This window comes from Aspergillus aculeatus, assembly GCF_001890905.1.
Source record: "Aspergillus aculeatus ATCC 16872 unplaced genomic scaffold ASPACscaffold_4, whole genome shotgun sequence".
NCBI lineage: Eukaryota > Fungi > Ascomycota > Eurotiomycetes > Eurotiales > Aspergillaceae > Aspergillus > Aspergillus aculeatus.
In genome coordinates, this window is record NW_017962979.1 from 1,220,358 (window position 1) to 1,244,837 (window position 24,480).

Sequence of the window (24,480 nt, forward strand, 5' to 3'; positions counted from 1 at the left end):
AAGGCAAGATGGCCGAGTTGGTCTAAGGCGTCAGGTTAAGGTTACCTTAGCAAACAGCTTCTACAAGCTTCCTGATCATCGTTTGATGGCGTGGGTTCGAATCCCACTCTTGTCATAACTTTTTGCCATTTTCATTATGCATCTGCAACCCATATGGTGAGCAATCAACAAACTGACATCAATGGTGCATAGCCTTTACACTTGGTTATTTTCTTCTTTTAAATGTTATCCTCAGAACGATCATAAACAAACGATGCTGAACCTACCCACCCCTGGGATAAAGGACTCCCTGGACTTGTTCTCCGTTTGCTTCCCGAGCCTTTCCGTGGGCAGCTTTTTCCCCACCAAAGCAGTTCTCCCAGGGTCTGAAAATGACCATTTCAGAATGATATTCATGCGCGCCACTATATCGGGATCCGTCAGATTGTAGATATTATCCTTGTTGCTGATCATTCAGCCAGACTGATATCCTCCACAACAGTTCTTTGTGGTTGGCAAGAAAGCCTTACGATGCCACAGTATATAATAAACGTTAAAGTCATGTTGCAAACCCCAGTACCCTCATCAACCTCCCAAACCGTACTGACCTCCCTTCTCACCGTCAACAGATTAAACTGACAAAGTCTACGAGCAAAGATGAAGCACATCAACAAATTGGCCCTGGCTGCGGCCTGCCTACCCGGTATGGTCCTCAACGCCGCCCCGGTTCCCGAGGACAACACCGCTGACGTGTCCTCCCAGGTTGGTGCGGGTGAGATCGAGTCTGTCGATCCGGGTGCTGAGCCTGCCGCCTCCAATAACCCCGAGGGTCACGCGGCGGCGGCGACTCTCGGTGCCTGTGACTGCGAGGGCAGTGACTGTGCCGATGTTGAGGCCGGAGGCCGCGGTGGGTATAACACGGTTGGTGGTGACAACGACGACGCCAATTCTACCGACAATGGTTGCGTGGATGGCCGTCCCGACTGCGACTTTGTTTCGCCTGATGGACGCGGCGGGTATAATATGTTTGGGAACGGCACCACGGCTGCTGATGCCCCTGAGGATGGCAGTAACTGTGCCGATGTCGAAGCCGGAGGCCGCGGTGGGTACAACATGGTTGATGATAACAACACCAATTGCAGTGACGATAGCTGCGATGACCACCCCGACTGTGAGTCTGGTTCGTCTGATGGAAGTGGCGGGTACCGGGTGCTCGCTATCGGGGTCCCCTGACTCCGATCCTATTGCCACTGTTGATTTTCTCTAAATCATGTGGGGGGCTCACTGCCAAGCGTTGGCCATAGCTCATTGACATTGGCTCGAGACGCTGAGCATGGTGAGCTCAATAACACGGAACATGGCGACGGATCTTAACCGGTAAGTTTATCATGACCGAAATATACAAAAAAAAGTATGCCTAGTTTAGACTAGACTAGATGAATAAGATGACCTAAACCAGGGAAAACAATTTTCCAGAAGCAAGGTAAGATAAGGACTCCCTTTCATGTGCGTGGACAATACATACATGAATTGCCTACAGGTAAATGTGGGGCCAGGGACGACTTTTTATGACCGGTTTGAGTTCACTTCGACGGCTGCTTGTACAGACAAGATATGAAGCCCTTCTGCAGATACCACTTATCAGGTATAATAGAATCGACAGTTCTCATATCAACTAATTAGCTCCACTGTTTATGTTCTGAGAGGTCCCTATGAGTGCTAGAAAGTAAGATAAGTAAGACTAGCGGCGTGCGAGCCGGTTCATGGCCAGAGGGGTGTACATACCAGCAAGAAATGAGTCTCGAACTATAAAAGATGCATGATCGAATGTCAGGTCCTGCATAAAGCAAGATAAGAGAGTGCGTACAGTCTATCGCGTGAAAACAAAAGGTGTACAAATGAGGCAGTATGCATTTATTGTTAATGTGCAAGGAGCTTGCAATTTGCCACACATTAGATATCTGTTATCCATGCAAAGTAGTGTTTCCAGAGCAATAGTCGCGATTTTAGAGTTTCCGATCTAGCACTACAATGAACCTGTTCTTCCCAGAATAGAGCGTACGACCGTGATGGACCCGCCCCTAAACTCGACGGCTCGAAAACTAGCAGCGATCTCACCGAGAAATGCAATAAGGCCGTTCTGAAAACAGGGAAACCACAGGGTCTAGAATTTTGTACGGGCTCGGGGCTATTTGTGAGAGCATTGAAGTTGTAGGTAGGACGGTTATCAAGGGTTCGATAGTAAGGTTTTAATGTACAGTATATCTCACAAGGTAACGTTAAGGGAAGATTACCCAACCACCAAAAGCTGTTCCAAGTTCAAGCTCTCCAAGCATAATGCTTATCTCCGTTCTGTGGTGAAAGCAGCCGAGACAGAGGACCTCATGTTTAGGGCTGCATTTTGTGGCGCCGGTCCTTCCTCTTGACTCGTGCTCGGCGCACGACCCGGAACCAGAGTTCCGTGAGCGTTCCGAGATGCGGGATCATGCCAACAACTCTGAACCGACTCGAACTGACTCAGGGTGCTGGCTGAATTTGGGGTCAATTGGAAAGAGTCACCCGCTGAGTTGAGCCTAGTCTCTGGGGAGAAAAGTCATTGCGGAGGAAATCCGATGCATCTCGGAGAGTCGCATTTGTGTTGCTGGCCACCTTACCTTGACTGGTTGTGGCCGTACTGCCGACCGGTGTTATTGCATTGTGCGGTTGTCTCTCCCACCTCCGTGTTAGGTTCACGCCCAGAAATTGGCCACCGAATCCATGGAAAACAAGGACCAGGTACGAAGGTTAATCGGTCGCATCGTACCACTCAGCGCAACGCTGGAAGCATTCTTGACCTGTTCCTGCTTCGCCGATCCCTGTGCATTGGCCAATCTGGCGATTAGGGCTGGAGGGCAGCGGGTACCTCCCGCCAAACCCTTGGGACGCCCACGGGGGGCGCTGGCCTGCTGCTGAAATTTCAGTGCTCGTCCTGAGTGAAAGTTTGGAACGGTGCAGGTCAACCCAATGAACTGAATGCTTTGGTGAGAGCGCACAGGTGAATCCATTTGTCACCCAAACTTTGACATCCTTGGGTTCCCCACCGCGTCATTGAACTTTAATCCCGGATCCAGGACGGAGCGCAACTTCTTGGATGAGCTTGGACCAGAAGCAGATTCCCAGTTGGGTCGGGTCGCCTTCATGGCCGTGGGATCGGGGATCGAACCGCAAGCGAGATGGCGTGGAGCAGATTTCCTGCAGTCATCGAATAGGTTGGTCGGCAACTTGCTTCTGCAGAACTACCTCGTGGCGAGTAACTGGTGCCCTCTGATATTTGGTCTAGTCTAGTGGCTTGGTCTAGATAATGAGGTCCCCACCCGAGCAATTTCTCAGAGTAGCCGACAGGAGCCGGCCAACTAAAGAACCCAGTCTCGTTTCTCGAACCATGTGTGCAGAATCCGTGCCTAAAGTTTAAAAAACATCCCTGCAAGCGTCATTCAGGAATAAATATAACTAAAACGGCGATCCCCGTTTTTTTTTGCTCGAGGCGATCGTCGCCGCTATTGCTACAGTCCCCCCCCATCTCTTGCCGTTTCACACGATGCACAACCCCGACGGCTCTGCTCTGGAAAAGGGTATATGGGTGGCCGTCGGTATCGCGACGGTGATCCTTATCCTGCGCGTTGCTGCGAAAATCAAGATCCGCCAGCTGTATGTCGACGATGCGTTGATGTTCATCTCTTGGGTACGACAGCATTGCTCCTAAAAGTCCACTCGCAAACCTTCTGAGTATGAAGCGCTAACGCCCAGTTGCATAGGCATTGACCCTGTCCTCGACGGTCCTCCTGACGTTCTCCGTGCGCGAAGGCTTCGGCTCCGACCTCACACTGCTTCCCACCAAGAATGTGGAGCACATCCTCAAGTACATCGCGCTGGAGGTGCTGCTGGTGACGATCAGCACGGGCATCGCGCGATGCTCCTTCGTGATCTACCTGCTGGGGATCCTAGGCGGCAACAAGAAGTACCAGCTCGCACTGTGGGTAGCAATGCTGCTGCAGCTGGCGGCCAATATCGTGTCCGCGGTGCTGCCCATGAGCATTTGTCGGGATGATCGGATCCTGTGGAATGCGAACATCAAGACCACCTGCGGCAACACGGTGGCGGTGGTGCGGTTCTCCTACTTTTCCTCCTGTGAGTTCTTAGCCCACTTCTTCCTTAGATTTGGAGTCAACTAGACTAACAAGGCATGACAATGGATACAGCCGTCAACACCGCGACCGATCTCTTCCTCGCCGTGTTCCCGACCATCGTCTTCTGGAACCTAAACCTCCGCCTCCGGATCAAGATCAGTTTGATCGTGCTGTTGAGTCTGGGTCTGGTGTATGTGGACCTTACCCTAACCCGAAGCCTTCGCTTCCGCAATTACAATCAATTCCTCAAACTAACACCAAACTAGGGCCATGATCGCCTCGATCATCAAAACCACGAAGCTGAAGGACGTCCCCAGCGTGACCAACATCGGGGCCTCGGGCGGGGTGGAGCTAATCCGCTGGGGCTTCGCGGAGAGCCTGATCATCATCATCACGAGCTCGGTGCCCTGCGTGCGGCCCTTGCTCATCTCCTCGGTGCAGAAGCTCTCGTCCGCGGCGCGGTCGCGCTCCTACGAGCTGTCCGGCCCCTACTCCAAGGGCAAGGAGTCGGCCCCCGGCGGCCACTACTACGAGCGGCAGGCGTCGGGCCAGCGCGACGACGCCGACAGCATCGAGCAGATCTTGAAGGATCTCCATCGGCCTCCGTCGGGGTCCGACCGCCGTCGGGATGAGGAAGGGGGGGTGGTTGTGGAGGGCGGAATTCAGAAGCAGGTTGAGTTTTCTGTGGTGACGGCGCGGGACGAGTCGTAGGCTGTTCTAATTTACCTATGATCATTTTTAATTCTATTCTAGCATTATCATGGATTCTTGGATGATGTGTTCTGTCTTCAACGCAGGGACTACCGGCAGGCATGTTCCACCCCCCCCCGCGGACCGGGGGAGCTGGTGCGCGCGGGGAGAGAAAACCGGTAATTTTTTTCTTGCGGTGGTGGTGCCAGTTGCCACTCAGTGCCGGGTTTCCCGCTCTCAAAATTGGGGAGGGTACGGAGGGGACCACATTACTTACTTACTGTACGGGCGTCCTCCCCGCTTGTAGCCGTTCGGTAGTTGTAATTGGGCAAACCCGCGACCGTCGCTACCAGAGTCTCGGCTCTCGACCAGTCAATCGCAGAAAGGGGGAATGCACTGGGCAGTAGTAGACAGTAGGCAGACTTCCAAGGTGTCTCAGATAAATCAAGCCACTGGATTTGTTTGTTGCTGGAATCCTTTCAGCACAGAGTGGGTCATTATTTTGCCGGTAGTCTAGTCTAGGGCTCCTGCTTCCCTTGGGGCTAGCGTGTTAGCGTGGCCTAAACCTCGCTAAGTTAGAAGAAAGTAAGTTATGGCCGGCGGCCGGGGCTAGTCCAGATGTCATTCATCTCCGGGACTTCGGATCCATCGCGTCTCGCTTGTTCGGCGTGCTATTATTGGGGCGGTCGACTTTTAGTATGGGTTGTTTCTCGTATTTATGCCTTGGGTGTTCCTGGTTGTCTGTGCTGGGATCTTGTTGTGTGATGGTTCTCGTGTTGTGTCTTTCATTTCGACCGTACTTCGGCCGTGAGATAGGGGGTTTGTTTCGTTGTTTGGTTGTTGAGTCGTTCAATCGACTAGACCCAACTGCTCTTCCTGTTCATGCGCCAGGCAGGCTTGCCTCCCCACTTTCACAACTACTGTCTGCCAGTTGGGTCACTCCATCGTGATCCCCCTGCACTTTATCCTAAGCAACCAGGCGGCGGAAACGAGTACAGTGCAGCTAGAAGAGAACAACCGAGAACCCCCATCTTCAAAGCGCGAGGAAACAGTCCTCCCCGAAATTAGGGCTACACTTCATACTAATACCCATCCACCACCCCCCTCTCCACCTCCCCGCGCCTTCTCTCCTCATCCACCGCCCACCACCACCCAACCAACTCATCCCCCTCCCCCTGCTCCCGGTCCATCTGCCACGGCTTCACCGCAAAAATAAAATGCACATTCTTCACCGCCCCATCCCGCCAGATCCCCGCATGCGTACCCTCCCCCTCCCCCCGCATCGGCTTCAACGCATTATACACATACGGCAACGCCCGCCACCGGCCCCGGAACACATTCGACAACAGTTCCTGGTCCGCCAGCGCGTACCTTTTTACCTGCTCCGTGTCGTGGAGCGCCGTCTGCACCGCGACGAAGTCGGTCTGTCGGGGTTGCACGACCAGCAGCCCGCTGTTGAGCATCGCCACGCCCGCGGTAGCCGGGGGACCGGTGGTCTGCGCGGTGTCCGGGGTGGGGTGTTGGGCTGTGTAGGCGCAGTTTGCGGGGGTCCTTTTCCGCAAAGTCAGTCTTGGATGTAAGTGTGTGGGTGAGGCTGGGGATGTATGTGTTCTAAAATCTAGGGTGGCGTACCAGTCTCTCGGATAATGCTGCTTTTTCAGCGGGTTGCAGGCACAGGCGTGGCTGGCCGCCAGGATTCGGTCTTCATCGAGGGGGATCTCCATCAGCTCGTCCATGTTCTGCCGCACGAGCATGTCGCTGTCCAGCAGGACGATGCGGGCGTAGTCTTCTAACGAGAAAACGACGAGTTTCTTCCAGGCTTCGGCGAAGCGGGGGTCGTGCTCGTGGGTGCAATTCCCGGACGGGGTGATGGTGGGGACCTCGCGGGAGGGGATGCCGCGGGCGCGGAGGGCGGCGATGCCTTCTTCTGGGAAGGAGGTCGTGTAGAGGGCGATGAAGGGGTAGATCGTGTTGGTTGTTTGGATGGAGTGGGCGAGGGTTAGGAGGCCCGGCAGGTAGTTGAGGTTGGTGATTAGGGAGGCCCAGACTTGGGGTTGGGTTAGTAGTGGTTCGACTGGAGATGGGTAGGGCTGTACTGTACCCTTTTGCGGGGGTTCGGCCATGGTGATGGCTCTGCGGTGTGGATGGGAGGTTCTGCTCTGGGGTCCTCCGGGGCAGGTTCAGGATGTTATCACCGCATGCAGGCGGGGATGGAGAACTTATAGATGACGTACGCACCGTACTTTGTATCGCGATTGCTGGGCAGAGATCGAGATTTCGATCGATTGGTGCCGATCACGGAGATCAGCTCAGCTCGGCGCGCAGGCAATTGAGAATTCAGCTCCAGGCCCACTTCTTTATCTTGGCTGCGGAACTAAAGTTCCGGCACGGCCAATGAGAATGCTTGGACGGGGTATGCTTGGAGCCGAGGGCTGTTTGTGCCCCTTGATGCTCGGTGTTCGTCCGGCTGAGGCAAGGCAGTCTTGCAGAATTGTCTCTTGCAGGGGCATGAATCGATTGTGGCAGTCGCGGACCCACCGCATGTCCGTTCTTCTTTTTGTTCAGCGGATGACATTTAATTTCTTAATACTCAATCCTAACAGTGTTACACGGGGTATCCTTAGGGGTGGAAGCCTCTGTGCCCCGAAGCTCAGTGCTTATCTCAGCGCAATGTCTTTTTCTCACTCCGTTGCGACAGCCCTAATTCCCTGTAGAACTAAACCCCTGCATCGAGTCACCCAGCCGTAGCATTGATCATGCTCCGTCCCGACCCGCTCCGTCCCGTTCCCGTTCCGGATGAATAGCCGCCCTTATCCGCCCTAATCCGCCCCCGAATCAAGGCAATTGCACTAAGAAACAAGCAACGACCGAGTGAGCAAGTCCCTTGACCCCGCTCAGCCTCGTGGCAGATCTGAGACAACGTGTCTCCGGGCTGCGAGGGAGGATGGCTAGGAAAGTGGACCAGATTACAAGGCTAACGGCACTAAAGGAACCAGATCACGAAACTAAAGGCACTAAAGAGACCGGATTACAAGACTAACGACACTAAGGAAGCACAATCATAAGACCAACCGCGTCAAAGGCACCTCAAAGTGCAATAGAGCTAACTGACCCGGGCAGGACCAGATAGAGACTTAGTCCCTTGTCCATCAAATGCGAATCTTCACCGTCTGAGACAATGATTTTCCCGGCCCGGATCCACCTAGCAGCGAGTACAGTACAATACTACATGTGTACTATCTGTAGTACAGACACCCAACCCCAACACACTCAATACCCCAGCCCGGCGTAGCCCTCAGCCCTACACTCTCTCCCGCCGCGCTTTTGCCCTTCCTCCCTGGCCTCCTCCACCCACATATCTTCACCCCCAACCTTCAAAGCACAATTGATTACTCCGCCGTCTTGACATGCGCAGAGCCCTTCCTCCCCCCAACCCAATACCAAACATTCAACCCCACCGCCTGCACCCACGCTGCGCCCGCCAGCGCACACAACGCCGTCAGCCCATGCCGGTAGAGCGGGGCATCGCCCGTCCGGAAGATCTGGCCCCCGCTGATCCCGGATAGATTGGCGGCCATGATGACGAGTCTGCTTGCGTTAGAACTTGCTGTATTCTCCGCGTATGACGGAATGAGAGGGCTAGGGGGACAAACGCAAGGGCCACGCTTCTTTCCTGGGGCGTGGTGCAGTTCGCTGCTAGCCAGGCGACGTTTAGGATGCTTTGATATACTATTAGTTGCTTAAAACAAAGAAAAAGAAGGAAGGCAGGAACTGTAATGGCAGGGATTGTAGTGGCAAGGTAAGGATTGGTAAAGCAAGGACGTACTGCATAGCCGCATACCCCACGCTCGCCGCGACGATAGTCCCGTACTTATGCTGCCGGCTCGCCGTGGTGGGCATCTCGCGGAGGCAGATGTAGCCGATGAGGTTCCAGGTGCTGCCTAGGAGGACGAAGAGACCACGCTGGTTGGTGCGGTCGCTTTTTTTTGAGGTTAGTATTCAAGTCGGGTGGGAAAGAAAGACTGTTGTAAGGATACGTATAGTGTGGAGGGGAATACTGCAAGGAACGTACCTCAGATACGCAAATGTAAAAGTCAACACCATGCTGCAGTAGACCGGGACGGACGCCAGCAGGTTGGCGTGAATGGCATCATAACCAAAAGATCTGATGAGCGTCGGGGTGTAGGTGGTCAGTCCGGACAGGGCGCTCATGGACACCAGCGTGAAGCAAAAGTGTTGAATGATGGTGGGCTTGCGCACCGTCCGCCAAATGTCCCGCGCGCGGATGCGCACGCGGCTGTCGTCGGTGGGGTTGCTGTGCGCGTCGGCTGCATACCGCTGTCGGATGATTTCCAGCTCGTCCGGGGTGAAGTAGCTCCAGTGGAAGCGGTGCGTCAGGAGTGGTCGGGCGTTGGTCGTGCTTGTGGGTAGGAGAAGGAGGAAGATGATACCGATGAAGATGGTTATGAGGCCTTCAACTGTAAGGGGTCAGTATGCGATGAATAGAGGAGGTAGAGGAGGGGATGCTACCGAGAAACACCCATCGCCACCCTGCCAACCCTTGCGACTGGTCCAGTTTCAACAGTCCAGCGGAGATCAGATTCGAGGTGGCGGCGGAGAACATCTGGCCAAAGAAGAACAAGGTGACTCGGGAACTCAGCTCTTTCTTCTTGTACCAGGTCGACAGGTAGAACAAAGCTCCGGGGATGTATCCGCCCTCTAGCAGGCCAAGGAGTAGTCGCGTGGCGAGGAACGAGGCATAGTTCGACACAAACGCCTGGAAGGTGGCCACGAAGCCCCAGGCGAGCAGCTGGAAGGACAGCCACCATTTCGGGCCGAACCTCTGCAGTAAGATATTGGATGGGATCTCGGTGAGCACGATCCCGGCGGACAGCAGCTGTGAGCCGACGTTGATCTGGTTGGTGGTGATGTTGAGGTCTGAGGTGATTGTTGAGGTCAACACCGTGCTGATGTTTCCACGGTCGAGCTGCAGGGCGAAGAACGCGAGGCCTAAAATGGGCAGAAGGATGAAATCGATTCTATGTACGAGTGGGCAAACATGTTAGGTAGGGTTGTGAGGGCGGAAGGGCTGGCCAATGCTTACTTGCGACGGACACGTCGTTCTGCCGATTTAGTCCATTGCGGTCTGCTGGGTTCGAGCTCCAGTACCTCTCCGCCCAGGCTTTTCTCAGCGATCTCGAACATTGTGTAGGTAAAGGGTACTGTTATGACACCCTGGTGGACTTGGGAAGGAACGAAAAGTGATGAGTGGCCGTAGTTAAGAGGAGAGTAGCTCCCACTCTCGGTTTATATGTTCATAGATTCGACTCTAGGGCTCTAGGGCTATTGCATCATCAGCCACCCAGATGAGCAGGCAGGAGAAGACGCTCGTCTTGTCTAGCTAAACTCAGTGTACACGGCGAAAGACGGCATTGCGACAGTCGGACATGCACGCTTGAACGAGAGCATATCCATTGCTGATGACACCATCAGATAGATGTTACAAGACGCGGAACAAGTCTACTCGGCAGCTGCGCACATTTCTTATCTACAGATCACCCAGTGAGTTAGCCACAACTAGTTTTATGGTGGCGAACCAAGGGGAATCCACGTCTGGTACATCGTATATTATCTACCTCATCGCGTTGACCTCTAATGGCCCTATCACAATTCGAGTATAATCTGGTCGCTCGCATACTGACCATTGCTACCAGCATTCGCAGACTCCCAAGGATAAAACGCATCATCCTGCAGCTTGATCGCGCTACTCCTTCCAAGCGACCGGCCTCTGGAGTCCAAGGCCTCAGCCAGAACACGCACCGAGTCCTCCCCGACCACAGAAGTCGCGACCTGCGACGTGAAGACAGTCTCGAATCCCGTCCGCTTCGCCTTTCCGATCGACGTGACAACCTGAACATTTTTCTCCTGCGAGACCAAATAGAATTGCCACGTGCGTGTCTCGGTATCGCCATTCCAGGACACATACACCGTCAATCTATCCTGCTGGCTGCGCACCGCCAGCACCGCGGGCTCCTCGGGCGAGAAGCCGGTCCACTCCGCGCGGAATCCGCGGTAGCTCTGCACGTTCTTCGACGGCTCCGAGTCCAGGAACGCATGGAAGAGCACCTCCCCGTCCTCGGCATACTCAGTCACCGCACCCGCCTGGCCCCAGTTGACGAAGACGTTTCCATTGGCCAGCAGCTGCACGTTGCCCTGGGATTTGGTGGCCAGCGCGTCCGGGGGAGTGTAGGTACGCACTTCGGACGCCGTGCTGGCGGTGTGGTTGAGTTCCACAATGCGCGCCCGGGAGAACGGGTTCAGAGCATGGCCGGGGACGGTGTGCATCGCGTTGTCGAAAAAGGAGATATGCTCGATGGTGCCGTCGGCGGAGCGGTACCGGAAGCGCGCGTCGTGCTGGTGGGCGAATTGCACACTGTCAGGGATCTCAAAGCCGGAGCCTGCGCGCCCGCCCAGCTGCCAGATGATCTCGCCGTCCGTGCCGTTGATCTTGAAGATGGCCGCGTAGTTGCGCGCGGAGATCAGGTAGTTGCCCTCGTCGTCCTTGTCGACGCTGTTGATGTGGAAGTAGTTCCAGGCGTCAAAGGAGGAGCGTCCGCCAAATGGGCCGGTCTCTTCTAGGGGGAAATGGGTGTCTATTCGGGAGATTGGGTCAGTGGGGGTTTATGCTGGTGTTGCCTAAGCTTGAGGTACTCACATTTGGGACTAACGTGGTCGTAGCTGTACCATTCAAAGAGGACTTGACCGGTTTGAATATCGAGCTCTGAATTTGCAGAAAGATTTAAGTTAGCTTCATGAGGACTAGTGAAGAGAGGGAAACCGACCTTGAAACCCATTCGTCACTACCCACGTCTGATTCTCATCGCCCCCGTAGGGTGAGAGATCGGTGGGGATTGAGACCGGCGTTTCAATCAGAACAGTCTCTCCCTCTAGTATCTGGAACTCATGGCACGAGACCAGTCGATGCGATCCTGCCCGGACCGTTTTGATGGCTTCGTAATGGTCGTCCAGGATGACATGATCACCGTACATGCGTCCGTGCGGGGCATCGAGTCTCCCCTGAAAGGCGCGCAGGACGAGCCTTCCATCGACCACGGTAGGACTAAAGTCTGCCACCCACCCGGCTAGATAGCCAGTGGCCGACCAGACCAGATCGCCATCGTTGGTGAAGATGTACGCGCCCGGCTGCTCGGGGCCGGTACTGCCCGCATCGAACCCTAAGTACGGCGCGGTAAAGATGTAGCCGGGAGCCGTAGAGGCGGCCGCGGGAACAGTGACGTTCAACTTGGGAGGAGATAGGTCTGGCCGTGATCTATACTGCCAGTCTGCAGTTGCCAGGCTAGCCAGCTGGCTAACCAGGGTGAGAAGGACGATCTGAGGCCGAGTCATTGGGGTAATTGACACCAGACGGGGACTCAGGGGAATCAATGTGATGGAGAATAGATTTTTCCAACAAAACCATGCTATCACAAGTCGCAGGACCAACGATTTATAAGGTACTCTATATTCTACGTAGAATGTATTGGTTCCCCATGTTCTCCATCTTGATGCCATTTCGGAGATAATCACGTCAAACGGGCCGGGTCGGTATGGCTGCCGTCTTGGCACGGCATTCACTATAAAACTCCGTATTCCTCCCCGTCTTCCTTATCGCTCGATTGCTGTCACTACTTGGTTGCTGCATGATGTCCCTAAGCACCAATACCTCTAGTTCCGTTCCTAATCCCCGTCCAAGGGCCAAGCAAGCCTGTCTGCCTTGTCGCAGGAAGAAATCCAAATGCCCCGGCCAGAGGCCCGTATGCGCCCACTGTGCACGATTACGACAACCGTGCTCGTATGACGATCGTCGCGCAGTTGGCCTCAGTCTGCCCAAGAGACAGGTAATATCACAGGAATTGAGTGACGCACAAACCAGTCTTTCTATAAACCGTGCTCCAGCAACACCAGAGCTCCCCCTCACTAGGCTAGCCCTGCCGCCCTGGGTCCAAGTCTCAGAGATCGCGCAATTGTACTTGCAATGGGTGGAGTCGCAGCCCTTCCCACTATTCCACCATGACACCTTCCTCAGCACTCTCCAGACCCGGGATATGGGGCTTGTCTATGCCTTGCTTGCGGTGGCGGGGCGCTTCTCGCCCCATCCGGAGCATCCTGGCGGAGAGGAGGTCTATGCCGGATACAGGCAGATCGCTCATCGGCTGGTTATGGAGCATATCCTCAGCGGGGACGTGGTTCTTTGGACGTTGCAGACTCTCGTCCTGCTTGCTACGGCTGCAGGGCTCGATGATGATATTAAGCGCTTGCATTCCTACATATCACTGCTCGTCTCCTGGGAGCATGTAATACCCTGCTCGACGCGCCCGCCTGGACGGGCAGGGCTCGAGTACGACGACGAAGCTCTTCGATGCCGTTGGAGCATTGTCCTTCTACAGAAGTTCTACTGGACAACCACACATACTATGAGCGATTTCTTGACCGAAGATGCTCGCCTACGCGAGCACGCCCCACGGCTTTTCCCCAGCAAAGTCAGCCCGACCCCTTCACCCGAGGAGTATCAGTACGCAGACCAAGGGATCATGATGGCGGTCATCCATCTAAGTGAAGTCTGGTCCCAAGCACGGTCGTACGTCCGCAGCCGTGGACACGCCAACCCCGACCCCCCGCCGTGGTCGTACAAGTCCGCATATTCCCAGCGGATGTCACTGCTGCTCCAGATCGGGGCCAGCTTGCCCTCCTTCCATCGATATGCAGTGGTCAACCCCGAGGCTCAGAACCCGGAAGACATCAACGCAGACCGGGAGTACTGGGCGCCGTGGTTTCTGAGTCGGTTTCTGTACCACACCACTGTCTGCCTCCTCAACCACCCGCTCCTGGTTATGCTCTGTGCTCGAGAGACAGGGCCCGTGCCGGAGATCCATCTGCAACAGACCTCCTCGCTCATCACCCACCACACACGCTGGATCTCCGACCTCTTGATTCTCCTCGAAGAGAAAGCTTTTAGGATTACTGATCCCATTGTGGGGTACTGCGCTGCCATCGTGGCCACCATCGAGCTCCAGCTCCAATACACCGGGTCGACAGATGAGCGCGCAAGTAAGAAGCAGCGACTGCAGCGCTGCATCGATATGGTCGAGCAGCTCGGGGCGATTTGGCCTGCGCTGCGTAGACTTGTACGTTTTCTTCCCGTCCCCTCCTTCATCTCTTTCTTTGCTTCCCTTGCTCTGCTATCCATGAACAATCCCTCAGGTACTGATCCTGTTCACCCATGAAAGTCCATTTCCCTCCACCAACTCATCCACGACACCGCAACAGCCTACCAACAAAGCACCCACCACAACACGGAGTTCCGCGTCCGACTGTCCGGCTTCTGGGAGGTTCTCGAGTTCCCCACCTCCGCTGCTGCAACAACAACAACAACCCCGACCCAGTCCTGCAAAAGCGATCACCAGCGCTCATTCCAGCCAGCATCCCAACCATCTCAACAACAACCGGAACAAGACCCCGGGCTTTCCCGACTCGAGTACCCCTACCGAGTGACGCGATCTCGTCAACGGACCGGGCAGAAACGTTACCGAGCCACAGAACCGAATCAGGTTTTGCCCTCCGCCTCGATTAATGCTGCTGGTGCCGTGCCGACTGTGTACAACAATACCAGCTTCATCGCTATCCCGGATCCTCTGGCCCTGTCCCCCACAGACCCGCTCTTCGGGCCGGAGTTCTTCGAGTTCGGGGCGCAGATGGGTGGGGGGCATTTTTGATCATGTCTTGTTGGTTGGATCGTATCAGGGACGGTAACGGTTATGGACACCCTGGGTTGGACTGGGTTTTGGGAGTGTGGTGTTTGGTCGTTGCTGTTTGTACCTAGCTGAAGTCGGGATATGGACTTGGATATAGGGCGGTGGAGTAGGTACAGGTGGTTTGTGAGAGTTTTAGGGGCTTCAAGTGCATGCAGGGGGAACCTAATCAGATCTTCTCAGATCTTCTGGGCATGTTATTTGCATCCATACAACTGGCCAAAATCTACCACAGCAAGGTTAGCCTACATGCAGGTTTCTATTGCATTGACCTTTCTTTCTTGGTGTTTCGCAGTACAATACACATTTTGTCCCTTTGCCACCTCTATTAGCCAGTTCTCAACCGGGAGTAGCAAAGTGTAAGTTAATCATTCTACCAAGAGCCAGACTATCTGCTTCCAAATTTCAGTACAATATCGCAGCACCTTTTCACTATACCACAAAGTAGCACATGCTAACTCATGTAGGACATTCTTCCTCGTGATATCATGTCAGATAGACATTCCGGGCTTCTACCAACTCATGACATTCAGGGCTTCAGAACAGAATAAAGTACCTGCACCTCGTTACCTGACAGGATGAGACCATAGAACAGCTAGCTGCTAATTATTGGGTTCTTTTAAGTGAAGCACACATAGGTATACCACTCCGATCCTTAACCCTCAATTTCATGAACAATCACATCCTCACTCAGTTCCTTCAGCTTTTTGATGCACTCCTCACTGAGAGGCCTGAAAGATACTGTCAGTCTCTAACCGAACTAATCCAGTGGTCGCAGGCTTACGGAGGGTAGCAGGTAGGAGGCAGCGCTCGGTTGCAGATCCAGATGTCCTGGTCGGTATCATCTTGGATGATTCTGTCGTGGGTTCGGGAATTAGCTGCATCAGGTTGGTTGGATTGGAGGTCGATTTGCACTTACTTCCTCACATCGTCATCGTACTTGTCATAGGCTTCGATACTCTTATAGCTGTAGTAGATTCTCTATGTATGATCAGCGGGTGATTTTGGGGCCTCCGAGGGCCGGCGGCTGTGGAGTTGACAAACCTTCTTATCAACCATTTTGTGCGTGGTCTGTTTCGCTTTGCTTTATCCTCCTCCTATGCAAGGGGGATATTATGGCCCTTTTTTAATCTTGTTGTTACCCTCCACGGAATGGAATTCCGTCGGGTTATCATCCGGACCCAGCTGAGTTGCGGGCTGATCCCTAGAAAACGTTACTGTCGATTACGAGTGGAGTCTCGACAATCCAGCTCTTTGACATGGGCTCGGGGGGCTGAGTAAGGAGTATTCTAATGTCCCGCTGTGACATATCTTTCATGACCATCCGACCATCCTTACTACACCCCTCATCAAGACGCATGTGAGTCGAACCTGACGAGCACTACGGTACCGTGTACAGTGTCTCAACGCCTACGCTCATCGATACATCACTCGACACAACGTAATCCAGCCGCCTTTAAAAATCATGCCATTATGTACCCCCACTACCTAGTATCCTGTTGCCTACATGCTGATCCGAACCAATCAGCCCCAAGCCTTACGAGTCGCATCACTCAATTCTAGATGAACGTAGTCAGTAACCCGCTCCACACCGGGGAACAATTCCAAACCCACCAGATAGATCAGGTTCCCGTCCTCATTCTTGATTCGATCGGCCAGGTACAAGCCCTGCAACTCCCTGTATTCCCCGCCGGCACCTTTCAGGAAGGCCGTCAGCCGTGGCCCCCGCTCGGTCTGTTCGAGTTCGATGTCGCGCGCGCTGTGGGTGAAGTCGTGTCCGCCCCATTGGAAGCCTCCTGTCGTGATTAAACTCGTCAGTTATCACTAATCTTTTCCACGGGAATCTCAACAAAAATTGTGTTTCGAGTCCCAGGTAAAGAAAGGTGGATGCTAGATATGTACAGCTGGACTCACCGTTCGCATTCCCGATGTGCCGATCCAAGGGAAACGTCCGCGCGACCATCTCGTTGTTGCGGCGGCGGACCTCGGCGTGGAGGATGGTGCGACCGTCCTCCTTGATGAGGTGGATATTTTGGCAGGAGGTGTGGAAGGACATGATGTTTGATATACAGTTCAAAAAGGTTGAGGTGAGGGTAGGTTGAAGTTTGGGTCGAGGGTGGAAATGAGGAATCGTGGTGGAAGGTCGCGGGGTTAGGGCTATATATGCGGGTGGAGATGTGGGGGTTGCGCATGGCTGCCCTTTGGGCGCTGCAGGGTGCATTCGACTGCACTATGCAGGCTGCATGACGACATCTTGCTTCGCGGGTCGTGACGGGCGCGAATGGGGAATTGTTGTCACTCGTATGATGTGGAATGTCAAGTTGCGTTGCGTGGTGGGGCTCGGTGGGAATTGATTGCTTTTGTGAGGGCATAAGCGTTAACTACAGTTCATTCGCTGCTTTGCGAACAATTTTTCTATAACTTATCTTCCTCGATGATGGTTTTTTTTCTTTTGATCAGCACACTTTGAACTATACATCTACTCTGGAAATACCATGATAAGAGATATTTGCCATACATAATAAAAAGCCCCACAGCAGCTGGCCGGGCACAACAAGAACTATACACTCTGTATTGGCTATAAACAGGCAGCACTGATCCTTAAATGATAACTAAAGAACTGTATGCTATACATAGCTCTGCTGTGTTCGAAAACAATCTCCACCAAAAGAATATGTGCTCTAGGTACGCAAGTAGAGTATTCTCTCCCCCAGAAGCCCAGTGTCGAGAAGTTTAGTCCGAGGATCAGGGATTGGCGGATTACCTTGCATGACACAGTCTGTGGGGACCGGCAGGGCGAATGCTATGACATTTGTATCGCCCTGAGATAACAGGTCGCGGACGAGGTTTTCAAATTCTGGATCGAGCAGACACCGGGCTTATGTACCCTCATTCATGTTACTACTCTATGCCTAGAAATCTCTCGCTAATTCGGAGAAGATTTGGCTCTATATTCAGCGGTTTGCTACCTATAAGCCGTCCGATATCATAATCTTGTGAAAAGCATCCCACGGCAGCTCGAGGTACAAGAGAAATAGCCGATATCGGTACTGCTGGTTTCCATTGAACGGTAGGTGGATGACTAGATTGCCCGTTGACTCAGCAGAATTCGTGGAGCCGTAATGCGTGTCGCTCACTCAGGCAGGTAAAAATCATGAATTCAAAGAGATTGAAGAATAGAGCAATAAGATTCAGTTTAGGATGGAAGATTTGCTTGGTGGTAAATGGTGAGATAAGGTGGATGAGGTTTCTGAGGTGGCTTGACAAGTGATTATGCCAAAAGAAAAAGAAGAAAAAAACACATAAAAAATGAAACGAAAAAAAAATTGGAATGACCAAGAGACTATATGGAAGATGTTTGTTCACCGATTCAATCATGATCGGATAAAGAATCCGAGATTTTAACGCGCCGGCACGCACCCGTGACTGGGGAAGATAATTCAAAGTCCCGTCGGGCGACTTCCTTCCACCCTAGCAGAGATTGTTCAAATTGGTCTGATTGTGAGTAGAACAACTTGGCATCATATGTTACACACATGTTAAGTCTTCCTTATGCAGCCTATCATCCTAGCTCCATCATCTCTGTCCTCTTTATCTTTCACTAGGCTCAAGGTCATGACAGCCCGCCTCCGCAAGGGGTCGGATTCGTGCGGCGAGTGCCAGCGACAAAAGACAATAGTAACAATCCATTGCTTTCTCATTGATCCCTAACCATAGTTAACAAGACGATGGTGCCGACTTAGAGACGAGGCCGCTGCCTGCGAATGTTGTACCGAGCATCGATTCGCCTGTACCTTCGACACGGACCAAGATGGGCGACAGAGCTCGACCTCTCAGCGGAGAGTTGAAGAAATGCGGGCGGAACGGGATACTTTGGTCGAGCTGTTCCAGGCTCTGAAGAACAGTTCAGACGCGGATATTGCGCTTTTGTTCGACCTCATTCGCAGGAAAGCAAGTCTCACCGATATAAGACTGTATCTCGACAACAACAGATCTGAACATCAGCAACAGAGGTCCACATCTCCCAACGTGGTCAATGAATCTTCAACCCTGGTCGAGAATGCTGAACATGCAAGTCAGCAATAAGATTCGACTTGTGGCAGATCGATGTGCTTTGCACATCGTACAGCTCCCTTAGTCCAAATGCAAGGAAGCACACCCTGAGGATGCCAAATGGTCAGGGTATAATATATCCGGCTCGATGAAATCACCCATAACACGAAATCAAAATCCAGGGAGAAATAACGCTTCTGCCCCTACGAGTGAGATCCCACCGACCTTGTTCCTGACAGCAAATCCAAGGGCACCATGACACTTCGAGCTACGCAATGTATTATACCGAATCACGTTATAAATATCTTCGAGCAGCAACCTAAAAGTAACTCGCCACCGGCTCCCCCAACGCCTCCAAGCGCGGCGTAATCCCCAACCCAGGCGCCGTGGGCGCCGAGATCCTGCCATCACGCACCTCAAACTCCCCATCCGCCGTCTTGAGCGCCACCATATCGCGACTCTCCAGGACACACCGCAGGGACCGCGCCGGCACCGTCTGGCCGAGATGCACGATGGCCGCGAACGCAATATCCGACCCCGTGGTCTCCTGCACGCTGACCGTATAGCCGGCCGCGAGACAGATATCCCGCTGCCTGCGGCCGCGCGTCAATCCCCCGTTCTTGGAGATCTTCAACCCGATGCCCTCGGCGGCATCGTCCGCCACGAGCTGGATCACCGACGCATCGTCCGTGGCCAACTCATCGAAGATGATGGGCACGTCTGTCCGCCGCCGTAGCGAGAGACACTCCCGCCACGTCGCGCAGGGGGCCTCGAGCACGAAGTCCAGCCCCGGCGGGAGCAGCCTTAGCATCCGCAGCGCCGTCTCCACCGTCAGTCCGCCGTTGGCATCGACGATGAAGAACTCTCCGGGCTGGCGATCGGCCAATGAGGCGGTAATCCGCGCTGCGTCCGCGGCAGGATCATCGCCCGCGACCTTCACCGAGTGGCCCAGGTACCCCCGGGCACGGTGCTCGGCGACGCGCTGCCGCATTTCGGCCGGCTCGCCCACGTGGATCGAGCTGATCACCGGCATGGGCGTGTTGGTGCGACCGCCCAGGAGCTCGCAGACTGGCAGACCGACCGATTTGCCGAAGACGTCCCAGCAGGCGACGTCGAGGGCGGTCTTGGCGTGCGCGTGTCCCACCAGCGCCGCGTCCATCGTCTCGTTAATGCGGTCGACTCGTCGTGGGTCCAGGCCCAGGAGGTGCGGAGCGAGCTCGGCGATGCCCGCGCGCACGCCGCGCGCGTGCGAGGTGATGTACGTCGCGCCGAAGGGGGTGCTTTCGCCCCAGCCCACGAGGCCGGTGTTGGTAGTGATGCGGACAATGGTCGCGTCGAAGCTGGTGTAGGTGCGGCCGCCGGAGAGGTGGTAGACGCCGCCGGCGTAGGGGAGATCGACTTGGTAGACGTCGATGCGGGTGATTTTGAGGGTGGACATATTGCTGGGCCAGCGGTGTGTAGGTTGAAAGAAAGACAAGGATACCGATGCTTTGGGTTTATAGTCTGGTTTATAGCCAGGGAAAGGACTGTTTCATATACCCTGGCAGTGATCAGCTGAGATCCTGTGCATGTACTGGCTTCTTCATAGAGGGTCATGACCTTAGGGCTAAGTTGTCCACACGAGCTGTGCGGTCTTGCACTACCGAAAGGGTAGACAATCCGCCCAGCTCTGGGGTTCTGAATTATTTGCCCATTTGGGATGTCTACGACTTGCAGTGTCTTCTTGATTTACTCGGCTTAATGCTGGTTGCTGGTCACTAGACCGAGTGCAGTATCAAACATGAGAGCCTGAGCTTATCTACCGCACTCTACATTGCCTCATCGAGTTTGATGGGTGAATTTGTCGAAATTACTGGCCACGCCAGCCCAGCATCATCTTGTTGGACCACGTATTGCGGGGAAACTCGACCTAGTGCTGATCATGCAGAGGGCCTACAATGTCCAGAGTATCTCGAACAGAAAAAATGTTTTCCATTGCAAATGTCTGTCAATTTACCAGCTCAATCACCTCAATGCGAGTGGCCATCAACAGCCCAGGAAAACACCTCCGTATCCGCAAATACTGAGACAATGCAGACAGCACCAGATACGAGCCAACTGTATAACCTTTGCGCCTAGAAAGCGTTTCTTAAACGACCTTCTAAACATCCACAATTGCCCCCACCTCTCAATCCTGTTCCAGACACGCCGATAACTGCAATCCAATTACCAGACCAAAACCCTAACTCCTCGAACTCCCCTCAAACCTCTCCTCCACCGCCTCACACCCAGAAAGCCACCCCGGCCGATGCCGCGTAAAACACTCAATCTGCGGCCTGAAGATCTCCAATCTACATCGCTGTCAACACCATACAAACCCAATCCATCATCCAAGGAAGAAACGCACCCATTAGGAATCAACGCTGGCCTAACCACCACAATCCCCCCCTCCTCGGTCGCGCGCGGGACAGTGTAGACGGTGCATCCGCACCTTCCGCAGAAATACTTGTGCTTGGGCGCCCCGCTCGTTGTGTCCGTGATCGCGTAGGTGCATAGCTGCCCTTGTGTATCGTGAAGGGTGAACTGGGAGCGGGGGTAGCGTGCGGTCTGTATTATCAGGACACTTTGACCTAGAAGACGGGGAGGGGAGGGGGGGTTGATGAGTGTAGGGCGGGCTGGGGACTCACGATCTGGCAGGGCCCGCCGGCGCCCAGGGAGCAGTCGCGGCAGTAGCAGCAGTAGACTGCGGTGGGGGGGCCGGCGACGGTGAAGTGGATGGCGCGGCAGAGGCAGGTGCCTGTGTGGGTTGTGGACGGGGTGGATGTGGACATGGTGGGTGGTGATTCGGGGTGCGGATGAAGCGCAATGTGCGTTGGGCAATAGGGTTGAGTGTGTGGGTGAAGTTATCTAGCGTGCGGATGTCGAGATAAGAATATGCGTGCGGGGCTGGAAGGGGTGAGTGAGAATTAGCAGGCTGACGTGTGGATCTGCCTCGTGCATCTGGCGCTCATCCAATATACCTGATCTGGTTAGATAGGCCTATTTCTGTGAGGCACTTCGTCGGAGATACGCGGGGTAAGCTTGCTTTTCTCCGAGGGGGAGGCAGCATCTTGAGGCTTTTGTCCTGTGGCCCTCGTTATCAAAATGACAATTTTGCTGGGCAATTGAGAAATAGTTTAAGATGTAATTGGCAATTATTACCCTGACGTGCATTGCTCTGCAGCTTGATATTCATGCTTGTCGGATCATATCTCCGCCGTGTAAATGTGCTAGTCTTCTAGTCAGTCGGGAAACGAGTGGTCTCCTTCGGGACACCGCAGGGCTACCTCTTGTACAGATTCATCTCCTTATTTGTGGCTACCATATGTCTCCTGACATGATGCCCAAGCCAGAACTTTGCTTGTGAGAGAAGAGAACACCTCTTGCAAGGGAGCGTGAGGCTTTGTTTATTGTGGAGTGTATCGGCGGACAGATGGCAAAACATAGGGCTAGCCCAACGAGCCGCGCAAATGGAAAAATTATCCCTTTTCTCACGCCCAAATCCAGCCCTAGTGATCACCAACATATCCACCGCAAGGATCACAAGCACTTTTATCGACACCACACCTCAAACCCCAAATCAGAGAGTACCAAATCTCACCCCTCAACCTTGGTCCCCCCTCCCCCTCCCCCTCCCCCTCCGCCACACCAACCCAACCACCTCCTCCCAAAACCCAGGCATGGGCTCCTCAAAGCTCGCCTCGTACGCATCCACCGCCGGCGCCTCCCACACCAAATCCACCTCCTCCGGTTTGAGCAGTGTAGTCCCCTTCGCCCACTTCCACCCGAAAAACAGCACTGGCGCCACCAGCTGCATGGTATAATTCTCAAAGAACGTCTGGACATCCCACGGCGCGAACGCGGTATACCCGGAGCCGAGCAGCACGAACACCATCGCCACCACCCCGACCCACGCGCAGTACGGCTGACCCCACCCGACATACGGCAAGGTCCCGCGATCGAGGCCCTGCACCTTGCACGCGCGGTAGAATTGCAGGTAGGTGATGCACATGACCAGGAAGTCGATCAGGGCGCCCGCCGTCATGAGCGAGACTAGCAGGTTGAGTACCTTGGCGGAGCTGTTCGACAGCTGGAGGAACGAGAGGAAGGGAAAGCAGATGACGACCCCGAAGGCGTAGACGGGCACGCCGTTCCGGGTCTTGGTGAGCACGCGGGGCGCGCGGCCTTCAATGGCGAGGCCGTACAGGGAGCGCGTGGCGCAGTAGGTCAGTGTGTTGCCCGCGGAGAAGATGGAGGTGATCAGGAGGGCATTGACGAGGTGCGGGAGACCTGTGATCTGGAGGTTGGCCATCGCGATCACGTACGGCGAGGCGGCGGCCCCGCTGGCGCTGCTCTGGCCGTGCAGGATGGCTTGGAGGGTGGGGTCCGTCCAGGGGACGACGATGCCGACGCAGGTCGCGCCGAGCACGAAGAACAGCCCGAAACGCCAGTAGATGGTCTTGAAGGCGGCTTTCACGACGGTGCGCGGCCGCTGCGCTTCCGCCGCTGACATGGAGATGTACTCCGGTCCGACGATGGTGAAGGCTGCCGACCAGAGGGCGGCGAGGAAGCCCTCCAACTGGCCAGTATTGCCTGAGTGGCGGTATTCGGCGAAGGCGCTGGGGTGGCGCCAGTACCGGAAGCCGTAGGCGTCGTGCTGCGGGTTGCCGCCCACCATGGTGATGAAGGTGAAGAAGATGAGGGTGAAGATCAGCAGGATCTTGCCGCTCGAGAGCCAGAATTCGGCCTCGCCGTAGGCGCGCACGGCGAGGAAGTTGATTACGCTGTGTTCAGGTGTTAGTGTCAGGTTCGTGGGGGTTGGGGGTAGGTATGCTGATCGTGGTGGGTTAATAGCAGTTGTGGAGGCTTCTGGGCGTACGTGTAAAGAGCAATGCAGGCGGCGCAGACCGCCGCCACGGGGATGTCGTCCCGCCAATACCCCAGCACCAGGTTGATGGCGGTTATCTCGTAGGGGATCATCAGCGCCTCGTAGAAGAAGAAGTTCCAGCCCACCATGAACCCCAGGGCGTCGTCGACCCATTTTCCGGCGAGCCGGATGAAGCCGCCGGACACGGGCTGCAGGACCGTCATCTCCGCTACGCAGTTGTTGATACATCCAATTACGAGCGCATACAGGGTGTAGGCTACCAGCAGGCTGCCGGGGCCCCCGGCGGCGAGCCCGTTGCCGATGCTGATGAACAGAGCGGTGCCTATCGACCCTCCGATGGCGAGGAGTTGGGTTTGGCGGTTGTTCAGTCGGCGCTGGAGGCCTTGTGGCGCAAGGGGCTCCACGGGACAGGACTGCACGTCGGCCTCGACGGCTTCCTCTAGTTTGCGATCTATCTTGTCTTCTGACATTGCGCTGCGTGGGGTGATATTGGTTCGAAGGGGGTTGGGTGCGGAGGATTCTTTCGTAAGAGGGGCACGAGAGACCCTTGCGCATAGCGGAGGAAGTTCCCAACGTTATAAATTGCTTCGACACCGGTCTGTATAGATTCTGGGACGTCACCGATATTTCGAAGATAGGCATATGCAAAGGCTCTGGAGTGGGGATGCCGCAAACGGCGAGGCTAGACCATTTCGAGATGGCTCTCATTTCTCATACCGCAATAGGAATTGCCCTGCACGGTTGGCTGTCAAGGGAGATAACCTTACTATATTCGAGATATCGAATTAACTCACTATCTTCAGTACATTATTCGCCGACCGCAGGTGTTGTGCAGAAAGATAAGTGGATTGATCATGGTGAGATGAAGCTATCTTGT

The 24,480-nt window shown here is 54.5% G+C and overlaps 10 protein-coding genes and 1 non-coding gene across 11 annotated transcripts; 4 read left to right on the forward strand and 7 right to left on the reverse strand.

Annotated features, from left to right (window-relative positions):
• The first annotated feature begins 2 nt into the window (after positions 1-2).
• ASPACDRAFT_t95 lies at positions 3-115 on the forward strand. Its single transcript has one exon. It is a non-coding gene; the product is annotated as a tRNA-Leu (tRNA).
• A 521-nt stretch (positions 116-636) lies between these two features.
• ASPACDRAFT_58592 (uncharacterized protein) lies at positions 637-1,551 on the forward strand (the record flags this gene model as incomplete). Its single annotated transcript, XM_020203368.1, has 3 exons — positions 637-1,150; positions 1,439-1,462; positions 1,520-1,551. The coding sequence occupies 3 exons, from the start codon at positions 637-639 to the stop codon at positions 1,549-1,551; spliced, it is 570 nt and encodes a 189-aa protein (XP_020058585.1).
• Positions 1,552-3,543: 1,992 nt separating this feature from the next.
• Positions 3,544-4,895, forward strand: ASPACDRAFT_76643 (uncharacterized protein). Its single transcript, XM_020204742.1, has 4 exons — positions 3,544-3,700; positions 3,774-4,146; positions 4,218-4,335; positions 4,412-4,895. Exons 1-4 carry the CDS (start codon positions 3,557-3,559, stop codon positions 4,854-4,856), a joined length of 1,080 nt encoding a protein of 359 aa, XP_020058586.1. The 5' UTR covers positions 3,544-3,556; the 3' UTR covers positions 4,857-4,895.
• A 1,034-nt stretch (positions 4,896-5,929) lies between these two features.
• Positions 5,930-7,383, reverse strand: ASPACDRAFT_76644 (uncharacterized protein; the record flags this gene model as incomplete). The annotated part of the gene is made up of 2 exons (XM_020204743.1): positions 6,468-7,383; positions 5,930-6,386 (listed from the first exon to the last, which is right to left on the reverse strand). Coding segments are annotated over exons 1-2 (814 nt in total), but the record flags the coding sequence as incomplete, so codon positions are not given.
• Positions 7,384-8,224: 841 nt separating this feature from the next.
• Positions 8,225-10,040, reverse strand: ASPACDRAFT_41068 (uncharacterized protein; the record flags this gene model as incomplete). The annotated part of the gene is made up of 6 exons (XM_020200879.1): positions 8,225-8,423; positions 8,489-8,554; positions 8,662-8,814; positions 8,908-9,313; positions 9,366-9,874; positions 9,940-10,040. The coding sequence occupies 6 exons, from the start codon at positions 10,038-10,040 to the stop codon at positions 8,225-8,227; spliced, it is 1,434 nt and encodes a 477-aa protein (XP_020058588.1).
• Positions 10,041-10,499: 459 nt separating this feature from the next.
• ASPACDRAFT_41069 (arylsulfotransferase family protein) lies at positions 10,500-12,242 on the reverse strand (the record flags this gene model as incomplete). The annotated part of the gene is made up of 3 exons (XM_020200880.1): positions 10,500-11,488; positions 11,551-11,616; positions 11,678-12,242. The coding sequence occupies 3 exons, from the start codon at positions 12,240-12,242 to the stop codon at positions 10,500-10,502; spliced, it is 1,620 nt and encodes a 539-aa protein (XP_020058589.1).
• Positions 12,243-12,538: 296 nt separating this feature from the next.
• On the forward strand, positions 12,539-14,608 carry ASPACDRAFT_58597 (uncharacterized protein; the record flags this gene model as incomplete). The annotated part of the gene is made up of 2 exons (XM_020203369.1): positions 12,539-14,020; positions 14,123-14,608. 2 exons carry the CDS (start codon positions 12,539-12,541, stop codon positions 14,606-14,608), a joined length of 1,968 nt encoding a protein of 655 aa, XP_020058590.1.
• A 1,482-nt stretch (positions 14,609-16,090) lies between these two features.
• On the reverse strand, positions 16,091-16,755 carry ASPACDRAFT_114962 (CVNH domain-containing protein). Its single transcript, XM_020195862.1, has 3 exons — positions 16,559-16,755; positions 16,259-16,440; positions 16,091-16,203 (listed from the first exon to the last, which is right to left on the reverse strand). The coding sequence occupies exons 1-3, from the start codon at positions 16,698-16,700 to the stop codon at positions 16,198-16,200; spliced, it is 330 nt and encodes a 109-aa protein (XP_020058591.1). The 5' UTR covers positions 16,701-16,755; the 3' UTR covers positions 16,091-16,197.
• A 2,261-nt stretch (positions 16,756-19,016) lies between these two features.
• On the reverse strand, positions 19,017-20,135 carry ASPACDRAFT_58599 (mandelate racemase/muconate lactonizing enzyme family protein; the record flags this gene model as incomplete). The annotated part of the gene is made up of 1 exon (XM_020203370.1): positions 19,017-20,135. The coding sequence occupies one exon, from the start codon at positions 20,133-20,135 to the stop codon at positions 19,017-19,019; it is 1,119 nt and encodes a 372-aa protein (XP_020058592.1).
• Positions 20,136-20,718: 583 nt separating this feature from the next.
• ASPACDRAFT_1854235 (GFA family protein) lies at positions 20,719-21,589 on the reverse strand. Its single transcript, XM_020197375.1, has 3 exons — positions 21,364-21,589; positions 21,084-21,283; positions 20,719-21,027 (listed from the first exon to the last, which is right to left on the reverse strand). Exons 1-3 carry the CDS (start codon positions 21,505-21,507, stop codon positions 20,919-20,921), a joined length of 453 nt encoding a protein of 150 aa, XP_020058593.1. The 5' UTR covers positions 21,508-21,589; the 3' UTR covers positions 20,719-20,918.
• Positions 21,590-22,319: 730 nt separating this feature from the next.
• Positions 22,320-24,073, reverse strand: ASPACDRAFT_24798 (uncharacterized protein; the record flags this gene model as incomplete). The annotated part of the gene is made up of 2 exons (XM_020199290.1): positions 22,320-23,499; positions 23,655-24,073. 2 exons carry the CDS (start codon positions 24,071-24,073, stop codon positions 22,320-22,322), a joined length of 1,599 nt encoding a protein of 532 aa, XP_020058594.1.
• Between the last annotated feature and the right edge of the window lie 407 nt (positions 24,074-24,480).